This window comes from Acanthopagrus latus, chromosome 10, assembly GCF_904848185.1.
Source record: "Acanthopagrus latus isolate v.2019 chromosome 10, fAcaLat1.1, whole genome shotgun sequence".
Classification (NCBI taxonomy): domain Eukaryota; kingdom Metazoa; phylum Chordata; class Actinopteri; order Spariformes; family Sparidae; genus Acanthopagrus; species Acanthopagrus latus.
Genome location: NC_051048.1, coordinates 1,538,937 through 1,565,012, shown reverse-complemented (window position 1 = coordinate 1,565,012; position 26,076 = coordinate 1,538,937). Strand labels below are relative to the sequence as shown.

General features: G+C 41.4%; 3 protein-coding genes across 3 annotated transcripts; all 3 read left to right on the top strand.

Annotated features, from left to right (window-relative positions):
- The first annotated feature begins 1,982 nt into the window (after positions 1 to 1,982).
- Positions 1,983 to 3,008, top strand: LOC119027724 (trace amine-associated receptor 13c-like). Its single transcript, XM_037113153.1, has one exon. The coding sequence runs from the start codon at positions 1,983 to 1,985 to the stop codon at positions 3,006 to 3,008; it is 1,026 nt and encodes a 341-aa protein (XP_036969048.1).
- A 10,992-nt stretch (positions 3,009 to 14,000) lies between these two features.
- LOC119027723 (trace amine-associated receptor 13c-like) lies at positions 14,001 to 18,979 on the top strand. The gene is made up of 2 exons (XM_037113152.1): positions 14,001 to 15,009; positions 18,779 to 18,979. Exons 1-2 carry the CDS (start codon positions 14,029 to 14,031, stop codon positions 18,977 to 18,979), a joined length of 1,182 nt encoding a protein of 393 aa, XP_036969047.1. The 5' UTR covers positions 14,001 to 14,028.
- A 2,977-nt stretch (positions 18,980 to 21,956) lies between these two features.
- LOC119027518 (trace amine-associated receptor 13c-like) lies at positions 21,957 to 23,359 on the top strand. Its single transcript, XM_037112781.1, has one exon. The coding sequence runs from the start codon at positions 22,253 to 22,255 to the stop codon at positions 23,312 to 23,314; it is 1,062 nt and encodes a 353-aa protein (XP_036968676.1). The 5' UTR covers positions 21,957 to 22,252; the 3' UTR covers positions 23,315 to 23,359.
- The last annotated feature ends 2,717 nt before the right edge of the window (positions 23,360 to 26,076 follow it).

Here is a 26,076-nt window from a genome sequence, read left to right as displayed (position 1 = left end):
GGAGGAACCCAGGACCTGCTGCACCAGCGTAGGGTCTGACAATGGGTTGAAGGATTTCATCTCGATACCTTATGGCAGTCAGAGAACCATTTCCTAGGCAGTAGAGGTCCGTGTGTCCCTCCATGGATATGCCTCCCCAGACCATCAATGACCCACCACCAAACCTCTCATGTTGAACGACGTTGCAGGCAGCATAACGTTCTCCTTGTCTTCTCCAGACTCTTTCACGTCTATCACAGGTGCTCAGGGTGAACCTGCTCTCATCTGTGAAAAGTACAGGGCACCAGTGGCGGACTTGCCAATTCTGGTGTTCTCTAGCAAATGCCAATCGAGCTCCACGGTGCTGGGCAGTGAGCACAGGGCCCACTATAGGACGTCGGGCCCTCAGGCCACCTTCATGAAGTCTGTTTCTGACTGTTTAGGCAGAGACATTCACACCAGTGGCCTGCTGGAGGTCATTCTGTAGGGCACGGGCAGTGCTCAACCTGTTCCTCCTTGCACAAAGGAGCAGATATCAGTCCTGCTGATGGGTTGAGGACCTTCTACAGCCCTGTCCAGCTCTCCTAGATTAACTGCCTCTCTCTTGAAATCTCCTCCATGTTCTGGAGATTGTGCTGGGAGACACATTAAATCTCCTTGCTGTGCAACTTCTATAGGGTTAAGGAATCACCTCATACTGCCAGTAGTGATAATGACTGTGGCCAAAACCAGCACTAGTGGAAAGCCAGCCAGAAAATATCAAGAGGGAGAAACCTGAAATGATCTACACGTGCAAAACCAGACCTATTTTGGGATGACCTCATGCAATACCAATAAAAAAGTGTTCCTTTAATTTTTTGGTGCAGTGTGTGTGTGTGTGTGTGTGTGTGTGTGTGTGTGTGTGTGTGTGTGTGTGTGTGTGTTACACACACACATACATCTATTATTATTATTATTATTATTATTATTATTATTATTATTATTATTATTAATTATTAATTATTATTATTATTATTGCTGTTGTTGTTGTTACTGTTATTATTATATTGAAAAAACAACTAGCAATAATAACACTGATGTCACCTTCGAGTGACAACCAAGGCAATAACCAACATGAATCAACACCAAACTGAAATCCTAGGAACATTTCTCAGATTTTAACTGTAAGAGGAGCTAACTCTTTTGCTAGCCTTTTGAGGCAGCCAACACTGAGCTAAGCATTTGCTTTCAATTCACTGGACCATGTAAAATTGGTATACAGTATTTTTTTCCAGCAAGGATAACCAAATTAGCTGAATATGAAATGTTGGGTTAGGTAAGCAAACCATTGTTAGCATTTAAACACAATAACTTCCATTACCTCCAATCTGTATCTAGAAACACATCATTACTTGTGTAACTTATATCCAAGCATGTGTGTTGACTTATTTTATTCATTTATCTTATTACACACTGACTGCTCTTGACCCTCTGTGGGTCCATCTTCTTGGACAGACTGCACTTTGCCACTATGGCAGTGTGGTCCTCTGAATAACCCAACCGTATATTGCAACAGTGCTCTGAGTTTACAATCGGTCCAGTATGTGTTGGCGCACACCCTGCTGCTCAGAATAACAGTGTGCAGTGTGCTTCATCTATGTAGCACTTAAAATATGTGAATTAAAAACAGTAGTTATTCAGACCTTTTAAACGTATACCTCTCAATTACTCAAAACTAAAATAATTTCCTTTTGAAACTATTAATTTAATTCTAGTCATTTACATCAATATTGTGCAAATTACAAATGTGATGACGTAATGATGTTGCTTAGACTATTTAACATGTATGTTAATAGAAGGCTTTTGATTGGATGGCACAGTGTATCCAGTAATTATTTAGATGGCTTCTATTTTGTGACATTGATTACAAGAGAGAGGTTTCACAATGTTTCTCTCAAAGTCTTCTCTCTGTCGGGTTGTGTTGGGTTATTTCTGAAGTTTTGACATGTGCCTTTTTGTTTACAATGACTCATTTCTCATTGCCTCCAGAGCTGTTGATGTACTGTGCTCCAGGCAGTAATGCTTCATGTATTGCGTTAAGGAAAGGTTTTTGGATAGATTTTGCCCTCTATTTGGTGTTTGTTTCAGGCATGCTGATTACAATTTTAGGGAACTCTCTTGTCATCTTGTCAGTATGTCATTTCAAACAGTTGCACAGTCCTACCAATGTGCTCATTTCATCTCTTGCTCTGGTTGATCTACTAGTGGGTGTTATGGTGTTGCCCTTCAGTGCCACCCGGACTGTTCATGACTGCTGGTTCTATGGTGATACGTTCTGTCACATACACAACAGTTTCGAGATGTTTCTCATTATTGCTTCTATCTTCCACCTAATTTGCATTGCTGTTGACAGGCATCAAGCAATATGTAATCCTCTGCATTATTCTAGAAAAATCACAATGTCAGTTGCAATGATTATGGCATGTGCCTGCTGGTCACTGGCTGCTGTCTATGCTTATGGACTACTTTATTCAAAGGCCAACGCGACAGGGTTACAGGATATATTAGAATCATTTTGCCTTGGTGGTTGTTTTGTTTACTTTAACCCACTTTGGGGAATGTTGACCAGTGCTTTCTGCTTTTTCTTTCCCTGCACTGTAATGGTTTGTCTTTACACTAAAATATTTGTTGTGGCTAAACAGCATGTAAGAAAGATTGGAGATAAGAACAATAGTTTAAATGACAGAGGGAGAGGTGGGTTGATCAAGCACTCTGAGAGCAAGGCTGCAAAGACTCTCAGTATTGTGCTTGGTGTATTCATCTTTTCTTGGATGCCTTTCTTTATGCAAGCAATAATTGATCCCCTCACTGGCTTCTACATTGATCCTTTCCTCTTGGAAGTATTTATTTGGTTGGGTTACTTCAATTCAGCCTATAACCCCATTATTTATGCCTTGTTTTATCCCTCCTTCAAAAAATGTTTTCATCGCATTGTCAGTCTGAAAAAATTTAGTGCAAATTCTTCAACTATGAATTCATCTATTAAATGACACATTTACACTCAAAACGATAAACCATTCAGCATCTTACAATAATATACAAGGTGTAAGATATGCCGTTTCATAGGCTGCAGAAGGCCTTTACTATTGTCTTTATTATGATACTCATGGTACATTTTGTATACCCACATGATTAATTACTGGTCCATAATACTTGTCTTTCTGTGTGAGTGTTTACACTCAATTTTAGTGTAAAGTTGTAAGCAGCAATTAAAAAACAACTAAAAATAATAACTTCTACACTCAATTCCTAATTATATTAAAATCATTCCCCTTGATCAATTCACACTTCATACATACCATGGAGTTATACATCAACTTAATAATCACACTATGTCATGAAGAAAAATAAAAGCTTTGAAACATCTGCAAAGCAAAATTAATAACCACACTATGTTTAATGAAAAGATTTTCAGTGCAGTAAAAACACTTGTAATAATAACTTCTATATTCAGTTCGTAATAATGCTTAAATAATTTCTCTCGATCAATTTACACTTGAGAAAATGCACATATCAATGCTGTTACAGGGTATGTAGAAACTCTTTCAAATGTAAACCTTACTACATTGTGTGTTCTGCATTTGTTTCAGTCATTGTCTACAGAGAGCACCTCATTGAGTTTATGTATAATGCTGTAGATCTTCCCAGAAGCCTTTAGAAACACATTTTCAATACGCAAACACTACATGAAAAACATGGACTTATATTTCTTTCTTGTCAGTCTTTTTATGAAAAGACAACACATGTTGAGTTAGTCAATATTTGGAGTACTTTAAATAACATGCGGCTATACAGTATGTCAGCCTAATGATTAAAATGAGTCTTAAAGAAAATTAACATTTGTAAAATATCAAGCAAAATTCTTTGAAGTTTGTCAGATTCAGCAATTCTATTGCTGTCTGTTCAACTGTGCTATCCCTTCAAATGTTTGCTTTTCTGAACCTCATTTCCATCACAGATCCATTGGTTCTCAGCTTTGCAACCTCGGATTGTGGGTCCTTTAAGACTCCAGAATCAGCTTGTCCATCTACTTGCAGAAACTACCTCCAACCTGTCTTGACTCTGATCTGATTGTGGGAAATCCCTCCTACAGGTCCCCAAAATATCCAATTGAAGTAACAAACAACCCTGTATTGGGCAAAAAATCCTTCAGCTGAATCCATTCTACCACGACAATTTACATTTACACATATATTTACATATTTTTCTCTGTGGGACTATTGTGAAGTGCCTTTACAGATGCATGACGCCATGGTAAGCTACAAGCTCCTCTTTCTCCCATGGCTACTCTTTTTAAGGTCAGAGACGAATTGTATTGAAATCAGTGCTTCTTCAACATTTTCCCCTGTAACAATGGACACATATTGCTGGGCTGTTTTTAAATATGCATTACTCTGCTGAGTGTTTTGCCTTCCCTTGTTTCCCCTGCCACAGTTTTCGTCAGCAACAGCATCCGTTCACTTCAGTGGGTTACAGTACTGATTTAGGATTATCCTGACTAATGCTGTAAAGGAAGCTGTAGTTCCTTACATGGCATCAATGTGACATTAAACACAGATTAGATTGGTTTGAAAATACTTGAATATTGGAAGCTGTAGCATGCTCATTGAGAATATGTCATTAAACCACATTGTGCCCTGACAGCAGCAAAGATTCTGTATATCTTTGAGTTTTTTTTAGATCAACTCGTAATTTTATTCAAACCTTGTGTTGATCAAATATCAAACAGTTTGTTTGTGATGACAAAGAACAGTCACATGTGAAGTGGATAATTACCGTATTTTTCGGACTATAAGTCGCACTTTTTTTCATGGTTTGGCTGGTCCTGCGACTTATACTCAGGTGCGACTTATATATTAAAATATATAGGTAATTTCACATGTTCATGCTGACAGCCGCGAGGGGGCGCCCTAGGCTAGTGTGCCATTATCTGCTACGCCTATTACTCCTGTACCACAGAAAAATTAAAATATAAAACATAAACCTATAAAGACAAGTGAGAAAGATTGAACAGAAAAAGAAAGATGCCCCCAAAAAGAAAATCATACTCAGCAGATTACAAGCTGCAAGTTGTAAAATATGCAGCTGAAAACGGTAATCGAGAAGCTGAAAGAAAGTTTGGAGTGAGCGACAAGGGACTGGCGAAAAGCGGAGGATACTCTAACGACAATGAAGAAAACCAAAAAATCGCGGGCTAAAAGCTAGATGGCCACAGCTGGAGGAACAAGTTCACAGATGGGTGCTTGAACAACGTGCTGCTGGGAGAGGCATGTCAACAGTTCAGTTACGCCTCCACGCCCAGGTAGTTGCCAAGGAGTGGAATATCAGTGACTTTGCAGGAGGTCCTTCTTGGTGTTACTGCTTCATGCAGCGCAACCGCCTCTCTATCAGAGCACGGACATCGATGTCCCAAAAACTGCCAGCAGACTTCCAAGCCAAGATCGACAGCTTCCGTGAGTTTATTGAAAAGCAAGTAACTGAGCACAACGTGACACCGGATCATATTATTAACATGGACGAGGTCCCCCTCACGTTTGATATTCCAATGGGCCGAAGTGTTGCAGAGAAAGGGCAGAAGAGTGTGAATATAGTCACAACTGGTCATGAAAAATCACACTTCACAGTGGCGCTGGCATGTTGTGGAGATGGATCAAAACTGCCACCCATGGTAATTTTTAAATGGAAAACCATGCCAAAAATGCAATCCCCCTCAGTTGTCGTGGCCGTGAATGAGAAAGGCTGGATGGATCAACAAATGATGAGCCTTTGGCTTACAAAGTGCTACAGTAAGCGTCCGGATGGCTTCTTCAGAAGTCGCAAAGCCCTGCTTGTGATGGACAGTATGCAAGCACACATCACACCAGAGTTAAAAAATAAATTAAAAGTGTTCAACTCCATCCCTGCCATCATCCCTGGAGGCTTAACCAAAGTGCTCCAGCCACTCGAAATCTTGGTGAACCGGAGCTTTAAGGCAGTCCTGCGTCACCTGTGGGAGCAGTGGATGATGGATGGAGAGCACAGCTTCACGGCAACCGGGAGGATGCGCCATGCAATTTTCCTGGATGTCATTGGATGGATCGACAAAGCATGGGCTTCAGTGACATCAGAAACCATCCTGTCGGGATTCAAAAAGGCCGGACTGGAACTGATACTGAGTCCGACAGCCACGCAGAAGACAAAGAAGCGGTGCTCCGTTTACCTCCGGAGTTGGCAGAGTTGCTCAGAAGTGACACAGAGGATGAGGAATTCAATGGATTTAGTGATTTGGAGTGAGCTCGACAGTTTGGTAAATTTATGTTGGTTACGTTATAGTTATGTGAATATCTGTTAATGTGTTACAGCCCGTTGTTCTCTGATCTATTGTTATTACTGTAATTTACCGCTCAAGATGAAATGTCTGTAAGGTCTCTGATTTTATGAAATAAATGTCCCCGAAAAAATGCGACTTACATATATTTTTTTCTTCTTCATTATGCATTTTTTGGCTGGTGCTCCGGAGCGACTTATAGTCCGAAAAATACGGTATTTATTTATGTTACAGAAAAAAAATACATTTAAATATGACAAATATCTGCAAACCTCTTCTCATAACAAAACATAGGTCTTTGAATTTGTTGTTAAATACACTTGGGGCCTCATTACAGATACTAAATCCTATCTTAATATAATATCCTTTTCTATTGGTGTCATGACTCCTGTTTGTTTTGTTCTTGTTTCTGGTTTTTGGTTTCTTGTATTTGATTTTCATCCTTGTATCTTGTCTTGTGTTATGTTTTGCTTTTTCCATGTCTTGTGTTATATTTTGCCCTCTCGATGTCTTGTGTCTCATGTTTTGATGTTCCATGCCCTCATGTGTCCTTTAAGTTTCTCCTATGTTCTCCCCTCTGGCTCCCTCTGTCTGTTGTCTTGTTCCCTCCTGGTCTGTTCCTCTGTGCTCCTCCCCCTCATTATCACACCTGGCTTCCTTCCTCCTCTCTCCTCACCTGTTCCTCGTCATGTCATTAGTGTCTGAGTATTTAGTCTCTGGTTTCCCCTCACTCCTTGTCCAGTCATTGTTTCTGTCTGCTGTATTTTTTCTTCGGATTACCCTTGTTCCATGCTCCTGATCCTTGCTCCTGATCCTGTTCATGCTTCTGTCCCGTTTTGGTATGTTTTGATTTTGATTTTCCCATGTTTAAGTTGAACTTTGAATTTTTGGTTTGTACTTTGTCTGGCTGTTTTCTGTTGCTACTTTGTCTTGCCCTTTAAGTTGTTACTTTGTTTTTTCGCCCTGATTTTGTCTGCTTTTGTTTTTTTTTGTAACGGCCTTATTAAAGCTCGCCTTTTGTTCATCCCCATCTCTGCCTCAAGTGTACTGCGTTTAGGTCCACATTTTCCCTTCCATAGTTTTCCCCTTTACCCCGACGTGACAGAATGACTGGACCAGAAATGGACCAACCAGACAGTGTTGTAATTTGTAGGCTGGGGATCGAACTGATGGAGATTCTGAGTGGCCCGGCTGACACCGGGGAGAAGCTAAAGGCCATAGCGGACTATGACCAAGAACTATTTATTAGGCCTTGGATGAAGGAACTCCCTTGGATCGCTCGGATGATAGCGGTGCTAGATAACCTCAGAAAGGCCTTGGAAGCGGCAGCCACAGCCACAGCCGCAGCTACAGCCGAGCTTCCAGCCCAGGCCACAGCCGCAGCTACAGCCGAGCTTCCAGCCCAGGCCTCAGCCACAGCTAAGCTTCCAGCCCAGGCCTCAGCCACGGCTGAGCTTCCAGCCCAGGCCGCAGCCGCAGCCACAGCCACAGCCAAGCTCCCAGCCCAGGCAACAGCCGCAGCCACAGCCGAGCTCCCAGCCCAGGCCACAGCCGCAGCCACAGCCGAGCTTCCAGCCCAGGCCACAGCCGCAGCCACAGCCGAGCTTCCAGCCCAGGCCACAGCCGCAGCCACAGCCGAGCTTCCAGCCCAGGCCGCGGCCACAGCCGAGCTTCCAGCCCAGGCCACAGCCGCGGCCACAGCCGAGCTTCCAGCCCAGGCCACAGCCGCAGCCACAGCCGAGCTTCCAGCCCAGGCCTCAGCCTCAGCCACAGCCGAGCTCCCAGCCCAGGCCTCAGCCTCAGCCACAGCCGAGCTCCCAGCCCAGGCCTCAGCCTCAGCCACAGCCGAGCTCCCAGCCCAGGCCTCAGCCTCAGCCGAGCTCCCAGCCCAGGCCTCAGCCGCAGCCACAGCCGAGCTTCCAGCCCAGGCCTCAGCCACAGCCGAGCTTCCAGCCCAGGCCTCAGCCACAGCTGAGCTTCCAGCCCAGGCCTCAGCCACAGCTGAGCTCCCAGCCCAGGTCTCAGCCTCAGCCACAGCCGAGCTCTCAGCACAGGCCTCAGCCTCAGCCACAGCCGAGCTCTCAGCACAGGCCTCAGCCTCAGCCGAGCTCTCAGCCCAGGCCTCAGCCTCAGCCACAGCCGAGCTCCCAGTCCAGGCCCCGTCGACACCTGCCAGTGGCCCCCAGTCGGCGTTCCGGTCGACACCTGCCAGTGGCCCCCAGTCGGCGTTCCGGTCGACACCTGCCAGTGGCCCCCAGTCGGCGGTCCGGTCGACACCTGCCAGTGGTCTTCAGTCGGCGGTCCAGATGAGGCCTGTACCTGCACCTCGGTCGGAGGACCGGCCGAGGCCTGTACCTGCACCTCGGTCGGAGGACCGGCCGAGGCCTGTACCTGCACCTCGGTCGGAGGACCGGCCGAGGCCTGTACCTGCACCTCGGTCGGAGGACCGGCCGAGGCCCGCGCCAAGTCTTGTTCTTGCATCTCGGTCGGAGGACCGGCCGAGGCCCACGCCAAGTCTTGTTCTTGCACCTTGGTCGGAGGACCGGCCGAGGCCTGTACCTGCACCTCGGTCGGAGGACCGGCCGAGGCCCACGCCACGTCTTGTTCCTGCACCTCGGTTGGAGGACCGGCCGAGGCCCACGCCACGTCTTGTTCCTGCACCTCGGTCGGAGGACCGGCCGAGGCCCACGCCACGTCTTGTTCCTGCACCTCGGTCGGAGGACTGACCGAGGCCAGTTCCTGCTCCTCAGTCGGGGGACCGGCCGAGGCCCACGCCTGTCATGACTCCTGTTTGTTTTGTTCTTGTTTCTGGTTTTTGGTTTCTTGCATTTTTTTTTTTTTTTTTGCTTTTTCCATGTCTTGTGTTATGTTTTGCCCTCTCGATGTCTTGTGTCTCATGTTTTGATGTTCCATGCCCTCATGTGTCCTTTAAGTTTCTCCTATGTTCTCCCCTCTGGCTCCCTCTGTCTGTTGTCTTGTTCCCTCCTGGTCTGTTCCTGCAGGACCGGCCGAGGCCCACGCCAGGTCCAGCGCCTGTTCCTGCTCCTCGGTCGGAGGACCGGCCGAGGCCCACGCCAGGTCCAGCGCCTGTCTGAGTATTTAGTCTCTGGTTTCCCCTCACTCCTTGTCCAGTCATTGTTTCTGTCTGCTGTATTTTGTCTTCGGATTACCCTTGTTCCATGCTCCTGATCCTTGCTCCTGATCCTGTTCATGCTTCTGTCCCGTTTTGGTATGTTTTGATTTTGATTTTCCCATGTTTAAGTTGAACTTTGAATTTTTGGTTTGTACTTTGTCTGGTTGTTTTCTGTTGCTACTTTGTCTTGCCCTTTAAGAAGTTACTTTGTTTTTTCGCCCTGATTTTGTCTGCTTTTGGGTTTTTTTTGTAACGGCCTTATTAAAGCTCGCCTTTTGTTCATCCCCATCTCTGCCTCAAGTGTACTGCGTTTAGGTCCACATTTTCCCTTCCATAGTTTTCCCCTTTACCCCGACGTGACAATTGTGGGATAAGAAATGAGTTATGACATAACCATCCTTAGTTGGTAATTTCTAAAGTTAAGATCCATATAAATGACTGTTGTCGGGTTTGGATGAAGATAACAACAAAGATAATAACCAACATGTACACTGAAATAGTGGGAACATTTATCAAACTTCAACTGTAGGAGGAGTTAACTCTGTTGTTAGCCTTTTGTTCCTGCAATGATAACCAACTCAGCTGAATATGTCTGCATGTTTAATGGAATGTTGGGTTAGATAAGCAAACCAATGTTAACCTTTCAAGGAAATTACTTCCAATACCTCCAATCTAAATCTCGAAACACAAAACTGCATCTGTAATTCATATCCAAGCATGTGTGTTGTGTTACTTTACTTACTTTGCCCATCAGTCACACATTTCAGCTGTTCATGACACACTGACCACTGTTGGCCCTCTGAAGGTACATCTTAGGGTGACCATATCATAATATGGGTAGGGTATGTTTGTATGGGACAATGTGGGACACCTCATTAATGTATGAACTGGCTATGTAGTACTATCTAGCTTTTAAAAAATAAACATTTCCGTTGTGCCTGGTAGCCCATATGATCTATGTTTTACCTTCATGTTGATTTAATAGCACACAATAGACTATAAATTAAAGGTAAGACCTTTATTTACTATGTGAGGGACAGCCCTGTTTATATCTTAGAAGCATCTGGAGCCACTGAAAAAAATGGCACCGTCACTTTTGTGGCAGAAGCATTGGTTATTTTAATTCTCTCAAACAACACTCAATGGAGGCAGGTGCAAGCACATCTGTAACTACAGCTGCTGATTTTGTATGACCACATGACTTTTTTTCAATCTCAGAGTCTGTGAAACTGACAGGTGCTAGTTTATAACAACAGCATGCCGATGTTGCACCCTCAAGTAGACTCGACTCGACTCTGTCTCACAGTTTGGCAACTTAATTCGTCCCGGTTTTACATCCGTTTTTTTCTCCAGGCGATAGAACCGCTTCATACACGTACCTCCAAACAATAAAAAAAAACAAAAACCCTGCTGCTCAGCGCCGGCCGATGACATCACATGAACTCTGACCTCAGCCCAAAAATTATGAAATACAAGAAAAACGAAAATACAGCTTCAACTGCGAGCATTTACTTTAAGTTCCTCAGCTCGCTGACCTCTAAATTATTAAACTGCAAAATATTGAAATGCAAATGATATCTAGGTCTCAACACCGACCTGAATGATTTGGAGTGCTGCACAGTGTGCTAAATGCTAGTTGTTTCAACAGCTGTTACCTTATCTGTCTGGCAGTCATCTTTGGTTTCTGGTGGAATTTTATTCATAGACTGGCTTATATCTTTCTGAGCCCCATGTGTATTATGAGACTGGCAGGTACTGAGTTACTTCAGGCCATACTCCACTCCGTGTGAAATTGAGAACTAACTCTGGGAAGGGTCGCAAAAAACTTGATGAGTTTCCACCAGCTTCACCCAGTTGTGAAAAGTCTCCCAGTCACTGTTGTGGCTGCATTGTCGTTTCTATTATATTCTGCCAAAATGAAAAAGAAACTCACCCTAGACTCAAAACTATATACCGTTATCTCTTCTTTCAACCAATTCTCCTTCTATCTTTCACAAAACCACCTCCTTGACCCAAATCAGTCAGACTTCATGAGTGGTCACTCCACTGAGACAGCCCTCCTCACATTGACTGAGTCGCACTGTGGAGCCACATTCCATTCATCAGCCCTCAACTTATCTTCTGCATTTTTCAACCACCAAATCCTCCTCTCCACTCTGGCTGAACTTGGCATTCCTGACTCTGCTCTAACCTACTTCACATTATACCTGACAACTTGCACGCTTCAGGCCACATGGAATGGCTCCATGTCCGTACCCTGCTTTCTGAAAACTGGTATCCCTCAAGATTCAGTATTAGGACTGCTTCTGTTTTCACTGCAGACAGAATGTGGTCCTCTGAATGATCTAACTGTATAGTACAACAATGCTCTGAGTTTACGGCTGGTCCACTTTGTGTTGGAGTGCATCTTGATGCCTGGAATGACTATTTACAAATGCACTTCTCATTTACTCAAAATTAAAATAATTTCCATGTGAAACTATTATTGGTCATTTAGATGATTACTATGCAAATTAAGTAAGTAAGATGGCATAATAATGTTGCTTGGACTATTTTACATGAATCTGATGATTATTGATGTGGCTTCAATGTTGCAATGATGGTACAAGGCAGATGTTTCAGCATGTGTCCCAAGCCTTGTCTCTATTGGGTTCTGTTGGGTGATATCTGAGGATTGGGCATATATCTGTTGATTTACTATGACTCATCCTTTGCCTCCAGACTTGTTGGACTGTTTTCCAGACAGCAATGTTTCATGTATCGGTGTACAGTTTTTGTACGGTTTTTGCCCTCTATTTGCTGTTTGTTTCAGGCATGCTGGTTACCATTTTAGGAAACTCTCTTGTCAGCTTGTCAGTATGTCATTTCAAACAGTTGCATAGTCCTACCAATATGCTCATTTCATCTCTTGCTCTGGTTGATCCACTAGTGGGTGTTATTGTGATGCCCTTCAGTGCCACCCAGACTGTTACTGGCTGCTGGTTCTATGGTGATACATTCTGTCATCTCCATTTCAGTTTTGAGGTGTTGCTCACCACTCTTTCTATCTTCCACCTAATTTGCATTGCTGTCGACATCAAGCAAGGTCTCCATAAGCTACAAGCTCCTCTTGCTGTCATGGCTATGCTTTGATTTCAGAGACCCTAGCAGCTGTCAAATTTGGGGTGACACATCTATGTCAGTGTCTAACATGTTAAGCATGTGCTGCATGATAAGTTCAGTTATTGGCTCCAGTTACTTCAATCTGTCCATAAATCTCTGAGACTCACAAAGGAGCCAGAGGGAGACCAAGACCATCCCCACATAAAACTGAGATTCGGATTAATCTCAGTCATAAGAGGAATATGGATCTGTGTCAATCAGCCAGTAAATTCATCCCAACTAATCTAACATTGAGGTAGCTAAACACTGTAAATATTCAAATGCAACATGATCACGTTTCATGACTATTTTACATGAAGGGTAATAGGACGCCTTTGATTGGATGGTACAGTGTATCCAGTAATTATTTAGATGGCTTCTGTGTGGCGACATTAATTACGAGAGAGGTTTCAGTATGTTATCTCTGAGGTTTTGGCAAATATCTTTGAATTTAGGATGACTCATGCTTCATTGCTTCCAGAGCAGTTGATGTACTGTGCTCCAGGTAACAACGCCTCATGATAGAGGAAGAGGAAGCTAACACTGACCTTAGCATTTGCTTTCAACACACTAGTCCATGTAAAATTGGTATGCAGTATTTATTTATTTTTTTGGTATGATAACCAAATCAACTGAAAATCACAGCATGTTTATCAGAATGTCGGGTTAAATAAGCTACCCAGTGTTAACTGTTCAACACAATAATGACCAACACCTCCAATCTTGATCTAGAAACACATAACTACCTCTGTAATTCATATCATGTGTTGCATTATTATGTTTGATTTGCCCTTCAGTCATACATTTGGCTAGACATGTCATTTCACCTGTTCATGACACATGATAACGGTTGGCCCTCTGTGGGTCCATCTCCTCAGACAGATTGCCTTGACTGCGCTTTTCCACTCTGAGAATGTGGTCCTCTGAACAATAATAATAATGACCTAACTATACATTACAACATTACATTACAACACTGAGTTTACTACTGTGTTTACTACTCACTTAAATCGAGTGTCTAAGCACGGAGGATGTTGTTCACTGTACAGACTGTAAAACCCATTGAGGCAATGTGATTGTGATTTTGGGCTATATAAATAAAATTGATTTGATTTGAAGTGCACCCTGCCGTTCGAAGTGACAATTTACAAACACACCTAAAATTATGCTTCTCTATTACTCAAAATTAAAATCATTTCTTTGTGAAGCTATTAATGGTCATTGAGATTAATGTTGAGCAAATTACAAATGTGATGACATAATACTGTTGCTTGTGCTATTTTACATGTATGGTAATATGAAGCCTCTGATTGGACGGCACAGTGTATCCAATAATTATTTAGATATCTTCGGTGTGGCGACATTAATTTCAAGACAGAGGTTTCAGTATGTTATATCTGAGGTTTAGGCAAATGTCTTTGAGTTTAGGATGACTCATGAATCATTGCCTCCAGAGCGGTTGATGTACTGTGCTCCAGGCAGCAATGCCTCATGTATTGCGACACGGAAAGGTTTATGGACAGATGTTGCCCTCTATTTGGTGTTTCTTTCAGGCATGCTGGTTACAATTTTAGGGAACTCACTTGTCATCGTGTCAGTTTGTCATTTCAAACAGTTGCATAGTCCTACCAATGTGCTCATTTCATCTCTTGCTCTGGCTGATCTACTAGTGGGTGTTATTGTGATGCCATACAGTGCCACCCGGACTGTTCATGGCTGCTGGTTCTATGGTGATACATTCTGTCATGTCCATTTCAGTTTTGAGGTGTTTCTCACCACTCTCTCTATCTTTCATCTAATCTGCATTGCTGTTGACAGACATCAAGCAATATGTAATCCTCTGCATTACTCAAGAAAAATCACAATGTCAGTGGCTGTGATGATGGTATGTGTCAGCTGGGCACTGGCTGCTGTCTATGCTTATGGAGTCATTTATTCAAAGGCCAACTTGGCAGGTTTAGAGGACATATCAGAATTATTTTGCCGTGGCAGTTGTTATATTTACTTTAACCCACTTTGGGGAGTGTTGAGCAGTGCTTTGTGCTTTTTCTTTCCCTGCACTGTGATGGTTTGTCTTTACGCTAAAATATTTGTTGTGGCAAAACAGCATGTAAGAAAGATTGGAGATAAGAACAATAGTTTAAATGACAGAGGGAGAGGTGGGTTGATCAAGCACTCTGAGAGCAAGGCTGCAAAGACTCTCAGTATTGTTCTTGGCGTATTCATCTTTTGTTGGATGCCCTTTTTTATGCAATATATCATTGATCCCCTCACTGGCTTCAGAATTGATCCTAACCTCTTGGAAGCATTATACTGGTTGAGTTACTTCAATTCAGTCTGTAACCCCATTATTTATGCCTTGTTTTATCCCTCCTTTAAAAAAAGTTTTCATTGCATAATAACTATGAAAGTATTAAGCTCAACTTCTTCAACTATGAATTTGTCTTTTAAATGACACATCTAAACTCAAAAAACATAATGTTTAACATTATCAAATATGTTTTTTAAACAACATGTTTTATTACTGGGCCATCATGTTTTTCTTTCTGTGTGAGAGTTTACATGCTTTTCATGTCAAGTCTAATTCTAATTCTAATTCTAACTAAATTCCTAATTATATCAATGTAATTACCCTTGATCAATTTATACTTGTAAAAATGCACATGTTAATGTTGTTACAGGGTATGTAGCATTTTTTTCAGTCATTGTCTACAGAGAGCACCTTTTCACTTTTTGGAGTTTATGTATGAAGTTGTAGTTCTTCCCAGAAGCCTTTAGAAACACATTTTTACTACAGAGACATTACAAATGGAACTAACAAGAAGGAAAACAGGGACTTACATTTGTTTCTTGCCAGTCTTTCTTGAGAAAACAACATGTCAAGTGTCCATTTTGTGTCAATATTTCAAGTGTCAATATTTGGAGTAATTTATATACCATTTATGCTGATTTCCATCACAGATCCATTGTGTCTAGGCTTTACAACCATGGATTGTGGCTCCTTCTAGAACCAGCTTGTCCATCTACTTGCAGAAATAACCTCCAATCTGTCTTGACTCTGCTCAGACAGCTGAATGCTCTCTCACATATAGCTGGACAGACTGAAATAGTCAACACCACATCATGTAAAATCTGACTGTGGGTAATCTCTCCCACAGGCCCCAAAACATCCACTTGAAGTAGCACACAACCCTGCAATGGCAATACTTGCCCTCAGCTGAATCCACTGTGCCAAGACAATTTCCCATTTACAGATATGTTTCTCTGTTGGACTATTTTGAAGTGAACCTACAGATGTTTGGTGTCATTGTCTCAATAAGCTACAAGCTCCTCTTTCTCCCATGGCTACAGGTTGAGGTCAGAGGCACTAGCAGCTCTCAGATTGGGGGTTGACACATCCAAGTCACTGTCCAACATGTTAATCATGTGCTGCACGATAGGTTCAGTTAGTGTCTCTGTATGTGTAGCTGTCATGAGAATGTACATCCTTCTACCTCCTAGACACTATTTTGTTGCCTTCTCAAATACAGCACAATTATCTGTCATATATTTCAGGTAAGAGGTGATTAAAAGGATCACAAACTGTCAAACAAGAAAAAGGCTACAAAACAATTGACATCAGGAGGAACTGTCTTCAAACAGTTACTTGTTAGATCCAAATAAGGTTGGTAAATTGGGTTGTTTGCTCTGGTAAATTGAATCTGTCCATAAATCTCTGAGACTCACAGGAGCCAGAGGATGACCAAGCCCACCCCCACATAAAACTGAGATTCAAATTAATCTCAGTCATAAAAGGAATATGGATCTGTGTCAATCAGCCAGTAAATTCATCCCAACTAAGCGAACATTGAGGTAGCTGAACACTGTAAATATTTAAATGCAACATGATCATGTTGGAGCATTCATCTTTTGTTGGACACCATTGTTTCCAGTTTCAACCTCACTAGCTACAGCACACCTGGTCTGCTCATGGAAATTGTAATTTGGTTGGGTTACTTCAATTTAACCTTAAACCCCATCACTTATGCCTTGTTTTATCCCACCTTCAAAAAATGTTTCATTGCATAATCACTATGAACACTTTTTAGCTCAAATTCTTCAAATATGAATTTAACTGTTAAATAACAAATCTACACCATCATCATGCATTATTTAAATAAGCCACTTTTGAAACTAGGTCAAAGACAAGAATTTGCATCAGCAAATTTATTAAATTCTTGTCTTTGTGATTGTCATCAAAACATTTTTTTTTATTTACAATAATCTGTGTTGCAAAGTTTTTTCAATATTCATGATGCATGCAACATACTTTATTACTGGGCCATTATGTGTGTCCCTCTGTGTGGTTGCTTTATATACTATATTTCATAGTTCATTATTTGAAATTTAAAAGAACCTGTCAATAACAACTAAATACTCTATTCAAACTTATGATCACATAATGTCTCTGATCAATTTTACTATCATCATTGTTTGTTAAAATACCACTGTCCTTTGGCTGCTGCGATTTCCCCGTTTGCGGGACAAATTAAGTCAATTCTCATTCTGATTCTGATTTTACACTTGTAACAAATGATATGTTGATGATCTCAAAGGGTACATAGGGATAATCAAAACAAATATGCTTTATCATGTATCTGCCACACTATAAAATAAAGCTTCTAAAAGTGTAACTTCTGTTTTGTGATTATTTCAGTCTTTGTCTTCAGACACCACCTAATTACTTTCAGGGTTTATGTACTGATTTAAGTTGATTTTGATGACTGAATTGAAGGAAGCTGTGGTTTTTCTCTGAAGCTTTGGGATGTAACTGAAACTGTCATGCATTTGAAGATTTTAAGCCTTGTTTTTTGACTACTGCCATAGTGGACGCGGACATTTCTTCCCAGAAGCTTTTAGAAGTGGCAGCTCATGAATTCATGAACATGTCCTGTAAATCAATGTCTACAGTCAACTTCCCTTCAGTTTTGTGGGTTAAGCAATGATATAAGAGGAGAAAATGTACAATACTTTTTTCCCAATGCTACAAGTACTACACAGTTACAGATGAGCTTAAAAAAATGTTGCAAAACTCTCCTGCCAGCCTCTGAAACATGCACCAGAAATAGCACACAACCATGCACTGGCAAAACATGCCCTCAGCTGAATTTTCTCATTTTGGTCTCTGTGGGTCTGTTTTGAAGTGATTCAACAGATAGTTGATGTCATGGTCACCATGAGCTGCAAGCTCTGCCTTCTTCAATGTCCTCTTTTTGAGGTCACAGACTCCAGCAGCTCTCAAAATTGGGGCTGACATAATCTATGTCCATCATGTCAATCATATCCTGCATGACCAATTCAATGAGTCTGTTACTAGTGTTTCTACCTTCCACCTAATTTGCATTGCTGTTGACAGACATCAAGCAATATGCAATCCTCTGTATTATTCAAGAAAAATCACAATGTCAGTGGCTGTGATGATGGTATGTGTCAGCTGGTCACTGGCTGCTGTCTACACTTATGGAGTCATTTATTCAAAAGCCAAGGTAGCAGGGTTAGAAGATTTGATGTACCATTACAGATCAACACGCCACCACTCCGCGCCATCAGCTTCACTCACTCACCAACTTCATTCACACAGATACAGTTCGCTGCCCCTCTGATGCTACCTCCAGAGGCCCATCAGAGGCACAGCGAAATTTCACCCCTTGCCGCATCTCAGTTGTTCACACAGAGGAGGATGCAGAGAATGGCACAGGATCCCTGCACTCAAAGGACACTGTGAATGGAGCTAGTCATACATTTAGCTGGCACTTCATTTCAAGTGTTCGTAAAACTGCCCCTGGTAGTCTGCTGCTACAGACAGAAGGGCCCAGATTGGACTTTGTGTCACACTCTCTGCATCTAGGACCAGGTAGTGGCTGCCTCTCTCCTCTTTCTTCTCTCTCTCTCTCTCTCTCTCTCTCTGGCAGGCTGGAGTATGATGCGGGTGCAGGACGGACAGGTGCAGCCACTCTGCAATCAGCTGATTGATCCATGCAGCGTGGAGGGTGGCATCTTCATTCATTCACTGCCACTATAAAGATCAGATGCTCCGCGCAATCTGATGCCGAACCGTTAAATATCCACAGTTGGTGCTTTGATGTGTTTTTTCACGAACCTTGTCTCTTGCAAAGAAACGTTTTTGACTCTTTTTCCAGTTTCCTGTTTTCCGCCTGCTCACCCAACCCCTCCTCCAAGGCTTCACTCAGCTCTCCAGAAACACGCACCTGCTACACCTAGCAAGGCTGCACCTGTCCGCCTCCATCTCACCTGACCGCATCATCTCCGCTTGCCCCCCCCCAGCGCCGCTTGCAGACACAGCCAAGCCCACTCTCTTTCGCTCTCGTTCTGTCTGGTAGTATGTAAATATGATGATTTTTCTTGAATACATAAAATCACGCAAATATGATGATGTAATAATGTTGCTTGACTATTTTAAACGTATGTTAATAGAAGACCTTTGATTGGATGGCACGGTGAATCTGATTATTTTTTCTAGGTGGCTTCAATGTTGCCACACTGATTCCAAGAGAGATGTTTCAGGATGTTTCTCCTGAGGTCCTCTCTCTGTTGGGTTCTGTTGGGTTATCTCTGAGGTTTTGGCATATGTATTTGGGTTCAGGATGACTTATTCCTTATTGCCTCCAGAGCAGTTACTGTACTGTGTTCCAGGCAGTAATGCCTCATGTGTTATGATTGCAATTTTAGGGAACTCCCTTGTCATCCTGTCAACATGTCATTTCAAACCATTGCTTGGTCCTACCAATGTGCTGACAACCAGCTTCTGCCCAGTAGCAGCGCATGTTTCCAATAGATGGTGCTGATGTCATGATGGGGAATGAGGGAAAAAAAACTGGGGGTAAAATTTTTCCTGTGCCAGAAGTTGTTGTGAGTACCATTCTTGAGCCTTACGACCTGGCTAAACGCCATCCAGGAGTGTTTGGTGCTAATGTGATCACTCAAGTGCAGTCCGTTACGCAGACTCAAGATACTGATCTGTGTGATTCGTTATTTGGAATGGTTTGAAGATACTTGCATATTGGAAGCTGTAGCATGCTCATTTTTGAGAACATTCCATTAAACCACATTGTGCCCAGACAGCAGCAGATATTATTCATGTCTTTGACTGTTTTTGAGATCAACTCATAATTTTATTCTCAACCTTGTTTTAATCAAATATCATTACATAAATCTATGTTATCAAAAAAAAAGACTTAAATATGGCAAATATCTGCCAACTTCTTCTTAAAAACAAAATGTAGGTCTTAAAAATTGTTGTTAAAGACACCTGGGACCTCATTACGGATACTTCCTGAGAATTAAATCCTGTCTTATATACACTATATTACCAAAAGTATTCGCTCACCTGCCTTTACTCATTCTATGAACTGAAGTGCCATCCCATTCCTAACTCATAGAATTCAATATGATGTCGGTCCACCTTTTGCAGCTATTACAGCTTCAACTCTTCTGGGAAGACTGTCCACAAGGTTGAGGAGAGTGTTTATAGGAATTTTTGACCATTCTTCCAAAAGCGCATTGGTGAGGTCACACACTGATGTTGGTCGAGAAGGCCTGGCTCTCAGTCTCCGCTCTAATTCATCCCAAAGGTGTTCTATCGGGTTCAGGTCAGCACTCTGTGCAGGCCAGTCAAGTTCATCCACACCAGACTCTGTCATCCACGTCTTTATGGACCTTGCTTTGTGCACTGGTGCACAGTCATGTTGGAAGAGGAAGGGGCCCGCTCCAAACTGTTCCCACAAGGTTGGGAGCATGGAATTGTCCAAAATGTTTTGGTATCCTGAAGCATTCAATGTTCCTTTCACTGGAACTAAGGGGCCAAGCCCAGCTCCTGAAAAATAACCCCATACCATAATTCCTCCTCCACCAAATTTCACAGTTGGCACAATGCAATCTGAAATGTACCGTTCTCCTGGCAACCTCCAAACCCAGACTCGTCCATCAGATTGCCAGATGGAAAAGCGTGATTCATCACTCCAGAGAACGCGTCTCCACTGCTCTAGAGGCCAGTGACGGCGTGCTTTACACCATTGCATCCGACGCCTTGCATTGCACTTGGTGATGTGTGGCTTGGCTGCAGCTGCTCGGCCATGGAAACCCATTCCATGAAGCTCTCTGCGTACTGTACTTGGGCTAATCTGAAGGTCACATGAAGTTTGTAGCTCTCTAGCAATTGACTGTGCAGAAAGTCGGCGACCTCTTTGCACTATGCGCTTCAGCATCCGCTGACCCCTCTCCGTCACTTTACGTGGCCTACCACTTCGTGGCTGAGTTGCTGTTGTTCCCAAACGCTTCCATTTTGTTATAATAGAGCTGACAGTTGACTGTGGAATATTTAGGAGCGAGGAAATTTCACGACTGGATTTGTTGCACAAGTGGCATCCTATGACAGTTCCACGCTGGAATTCACTGAGCTCCTGAGAGCGGCCCATTCTTTCACAAATGTCTTGTTTCACAGTCTGCATGCCTGAGTGCTTGAATTTATACACCTGGGGCCAGGCCAAGTGATTAGAACACCTGATTCTGATCATTTGAATGGGTGAGCGAATACTTTTGGTAATATAGTGTAAGTTAAGGATAACATCTAGGCTTTTGGTGTTCTAGAAACATGTTTCAGGGCTGCTTTAAGGAATATAACATCCTATTTTATTGGGGTATAAGAGATTAGTTACTACAAAACTATCCTCATTTGATAATTTCTAAACTTCAGATCCACATAACTGCCACTGACTGTTGCTGGGTCTGTATTAAGATGACAATTAAGATAATAACCAGCATGTACACTGGAATAGTGGGAACATTTCTAAAACCTTGAGTGTAGGAGGAGCTAACTCTGTTGTTAGCCTCTTGAGGAAGCTAACACTGACCTTAGCATTTGCTTTCAACACACTAGTCCATGTAAAATTGGTATGCAGTATTTATTTATTTTTTGGTATTGATATTGGTATTTGATAACCAAATCAACTGAAAATCACAGCATGTTTATCGGAATGTTGGGTTAAATAAGCTACCCAGTGTTAACTGTTCAACACAATAATGACCAACACCTCCAATCTTGATCTAGAAACACATAATTACCTCTGTAATTCATATCATGTGTTGCATTATTATGTTTAATTTGCCCGTCAGTCATACATTTGGCTAGACATGTCATTTCACCTGTTCATGACACATGATAACGGTTGACCCTCTGTGGGTCCATCTCCTTAGACAGATTGCCTTGACTGTGCTTTGCCACTCTGAGAATGGGGTCCTCTGAACAATAATAATAATGACCTAACTATACATTACAACAGTGCTCTGAGTTTACTACTGTGTTGGAGTGCACCCTGCCGCTCTAAGTGACGATTTACAAACACACCTAGACATCGACCCAGCACTTAAAAATTCTGATATTTATATTGGAAATTACAATTACATTAAATTACAAATGTGATGACATAATACTGTTGCTTGTGCTATTTTACATGAATGGTAATAGGAGGCCTTTGATTGGATGGCACAGGGTATCCAGTAATTACTTAGATGGCTTCTGTTTGGCAACATGAATTTCAAGAGAGAGGTTTCAGTATGTTATCTCTTAAGTTTAGGCAAATGTCTTTGAGTTTAGGATGATTCATGAATCATTGCCTCCAGAGTGGTTGATGTACTGTGCTCCAGGCAGTAATGCTACATGTGTTGCATTACGGTTAGGTTTGTGGATAGATTTTGCCCTCTATTTGGTGTTTGTTTCAGGCATGCTGGTTACAATTTTAGGGAACTCACTTGTCATCTTGTCAATATGTCATTTCAAACAGTTGCATACTCCTACCAATGTGTTAATCTTATCTCTTGCTCTGGTTGATCTACTAGTGGGTGTTATTGTGATGCCCTTCAGTGCCACCCGCACTGTTCATGGCTGCTGGTTCTATGGTGATACGTTCTGTCATCTCCATTTCAGTTTTGAGGTGTTTCTCACCACTCTGTCTATCTTCCACTTAATTTGTATTGCTGTTGACAGACATCAAGCAATTTGTAATCCTCTGCATTACTCAAGAAAAATCACAATGTCAGTGGCTGTGATGATGGTATGTGTCAGCTGGGCACTGGCTGCTGTCTATGCTTATGGAGGACTTTATTCAAAGGTCAATGAGATAGGGATAGAGGATGTGGAATCATATTTGTGCACTGGTGGTTGTATCATTCTCTCTAACCCACTTTGGGACATGTTGACCAGTGCTTTGTGCGTTTTCTTTCCCTGCACTGTGATGGTTTGTCTTTACGCTAAAATATTTGTTGTGGCAAAACAGCATGTAAGAAAGATTGGAGATAAGAACAATTATTTAAATGACAGAGGGAGAGTTGGATTGGTTAAAAAGTCTGAAAGCAAGGCTGCAAAGACTCTCAGTATTGTGCTTGGTGTATTCATCTTTTGTTGTGTGCCTTTATATTTGCTATATTTGATTGATTCTCTCACTAGCTGGAGTATACCTCCTCTGCTCGATGAAGTATTTTACTGGATGAATTACTTCAATTCAGCCTGTAACCCCATTATTTACGCCTTGTTTCATCCTTCCTTCAAAAAATGTTTTCATCACATAATCACTTTAAAAGTTTTTACCTCACATTCTTCAAATATGAATTGTTCTGAAAAAATTATACATCTCAGCATTGAAAAAAAATCAACTGTTTAACCTCTTCAGATAATAAATTTTGGAGTTTTCACCATGTAAAGCATGAACTTGTGTAATCTGCAGAGAGGCCTTTGTTTGTTGCAACTGTAATCAATAATAACAAACCACTGTTTTTATTCTGAAAGTGATAGTGGTACATTATGCAAATAACAACATGCTTTATTACTGAGCAATCTTTTGTTTACACACTATTTTTAATGGAAATATTCCAATTACTTGCAGTAAAACAACAACTTGCAACAATAACTTCTATACTCAATTACTATGAGTGATACTTACTCAATTCCTAATGATACATCCCTTGATCAATTTAGACTTCTAAAAATGTATCACGTATCAATGCTGTTACAGAGTATGTAGAATCTCTCTGAAATTACTTTACTTCACCTTACAGATGGCAATGTGCCAACTGCACCTCAGGAGCTATTTTGGGGTTCAGTATCTTGCTCAAGGATACTTCAAGGATTTTTTGCTTTAGCGCTTTTATTTTGGTTTACTTTTTGTTTGTTTGTTTACAACGACTCATGCCTCATTGCCTGCAGAGCAGTGGCACTACTGTACCAGGCAGAAATGTCTCATGTTTGGTTTCCACATTGATCCTTTTGGCAGCATTGTACTGGTTGACTTACTCGAAATCAGCCTGTAACCCCATTATTTAGGCTTTGTTTTATCCCTCCTTCGAAATATATTTTCATTGCATAATCACTCTGAAGATATTTAGCCCAGATTCTTCAACTATGATTTTTTCTGTTAAATGACACACGTAATATTAATATGATACGTTATAAATAAATATTGTTGTTAAAACAAGGACTTGTTCATGCATTTGAACCAGCAATAAAATTGTCTTAGTTCAGATATTTTCATTAGAAACCTCTTTTGTGCAACTAATTCCAGAAACATCTATGATCAACTTGTGTTGTCAATTCAGAATTGTATTGAAATCGATTCTTCTTCAACATTTTCCCCTGTAACAATGTGCAAATATTGACGGGCTGTTTTTAAATATTATGCATTCCCCTGTTGTGTGTTTTGCATCCCCTTGTTTTGTCTCAATTTTTGTCAGAAACAGCACTTGTTTACTTTAGAGGGTTACAGGACATACTGATTTAGGTTTGCCCTGACTGCTGCTGTAAAGGAAGCTGTTGTTCCTTACATGGCATCAACACATTTCTACTTAAGAATCATTACAAATGACTGAATATGACAGCAAACATGGATTGGAATGGTTTGAAGATACTTGCATATTGGAAGCTGTAGCATGCTCATTTTTGAGAACATGCCATTAAACCACATTGTGCCCAGACAGCAGCAGATATTATTCATGTCTTTGACTGTTTTTGAGATCAACTCATAATTTTATTCTCAACCTTGTTTTAACCAAATATCAAACATTTTGTTTGGGATAATAAAGAATGGTCACATGTGAAGTGGATAATACTTAATACATAAATCTATATTATAAAAAAAGACTTAAATATGGCAAATATCTGCCAACTTCTTCTTAAAAACAAAATGTAGGTCTTAAAAATTGTTGTTAAAGACACCTGGGACCTCATTACAGATACTTCCTGAGAATTAAATCCTGTCTTATGTCAGTTAAGGATAACATCTAGGATTTTGGTGTTCTAGAAACATGTTTCAGGGCTGCTTTCAGGAATATAACATCCTATTTTATTGGGGTATAAGAGATTAGTTACTACAAAACTATCCTCATTTGATAATTTCTAAACTTAAGATCCACATAACTGCCACTGACTGTTGCTGGGTCTGTATTAAGATGACAGTGAATATAATAACCAACATGTACACTGGAATAGTGGGAACATTTCTAAAACCTTGAGTGTAGGAGGAGCTAACTCTGTTGTTAGCCTCTTGAGGAAGCTAACACTGACCTTAGCATTTGCTTTCAACACACTAGTCCATGTAAAATTGGTATGCAGTATTCATTTATTTTTTTGGTATGATAACCAAATCAAATGAAAATCACAGCATGTTTATCGGAATGTTGGGTTAGATAAGCTACCCAGTGTTAACTGTTCAACACAATAATGACCAACACCTCCAATCTCAATCTAGAAACACATAACTACCTCTGTAATTCATATGATGTGTTGCATTATTATGTTTGATTTGCCCGTCAGTCATACATTTGGCTAGACATGTCATTTCACCTGTTCATGACACATGATAACGGTTGACCCTCTGTGGGTCCATCTCCTTAGACAGATTGCCCTGACTGCGCTTTGCCACTCTGAGAATGTGGTCCTCTGAACAATAATAAAAATAACCTAACTATACATTACAACAGTGCTCTGAGTTTACTACTGTGTTTACTACTCATTTAAATCAAGTGTCTAAGCACAGAGGATGGTGTTCACTGTACAGACTGTAAAACCCATTGAGGGAATGTGATTGTGATTTTGGGCTATATAAATAAAATTGATTTGATTTGAAGTGCACCCTGCCGTTCCAAGTGACAATTTACAAACACACCTAAAATTATGCTTCTCTATTACTTATAGAAATTAAAATCCTTTCTTTGTGAAGCTATTAATGGTCATTTAGATTAATGATGAGCAGATTACAAATGTGATGACATAACAATGTTGTTTGGACTATTTTACATGTATGGTAATATGAAGCCTTTGATTGGACGACACAGTGTATCCAATAATTATTTAGATGGCTTCGGTGTGGCAACATTAATTTCAAGACAGAGGTTTCAGTATGTTCTATCTGAGGTTTAGGCAAAAGAGAGA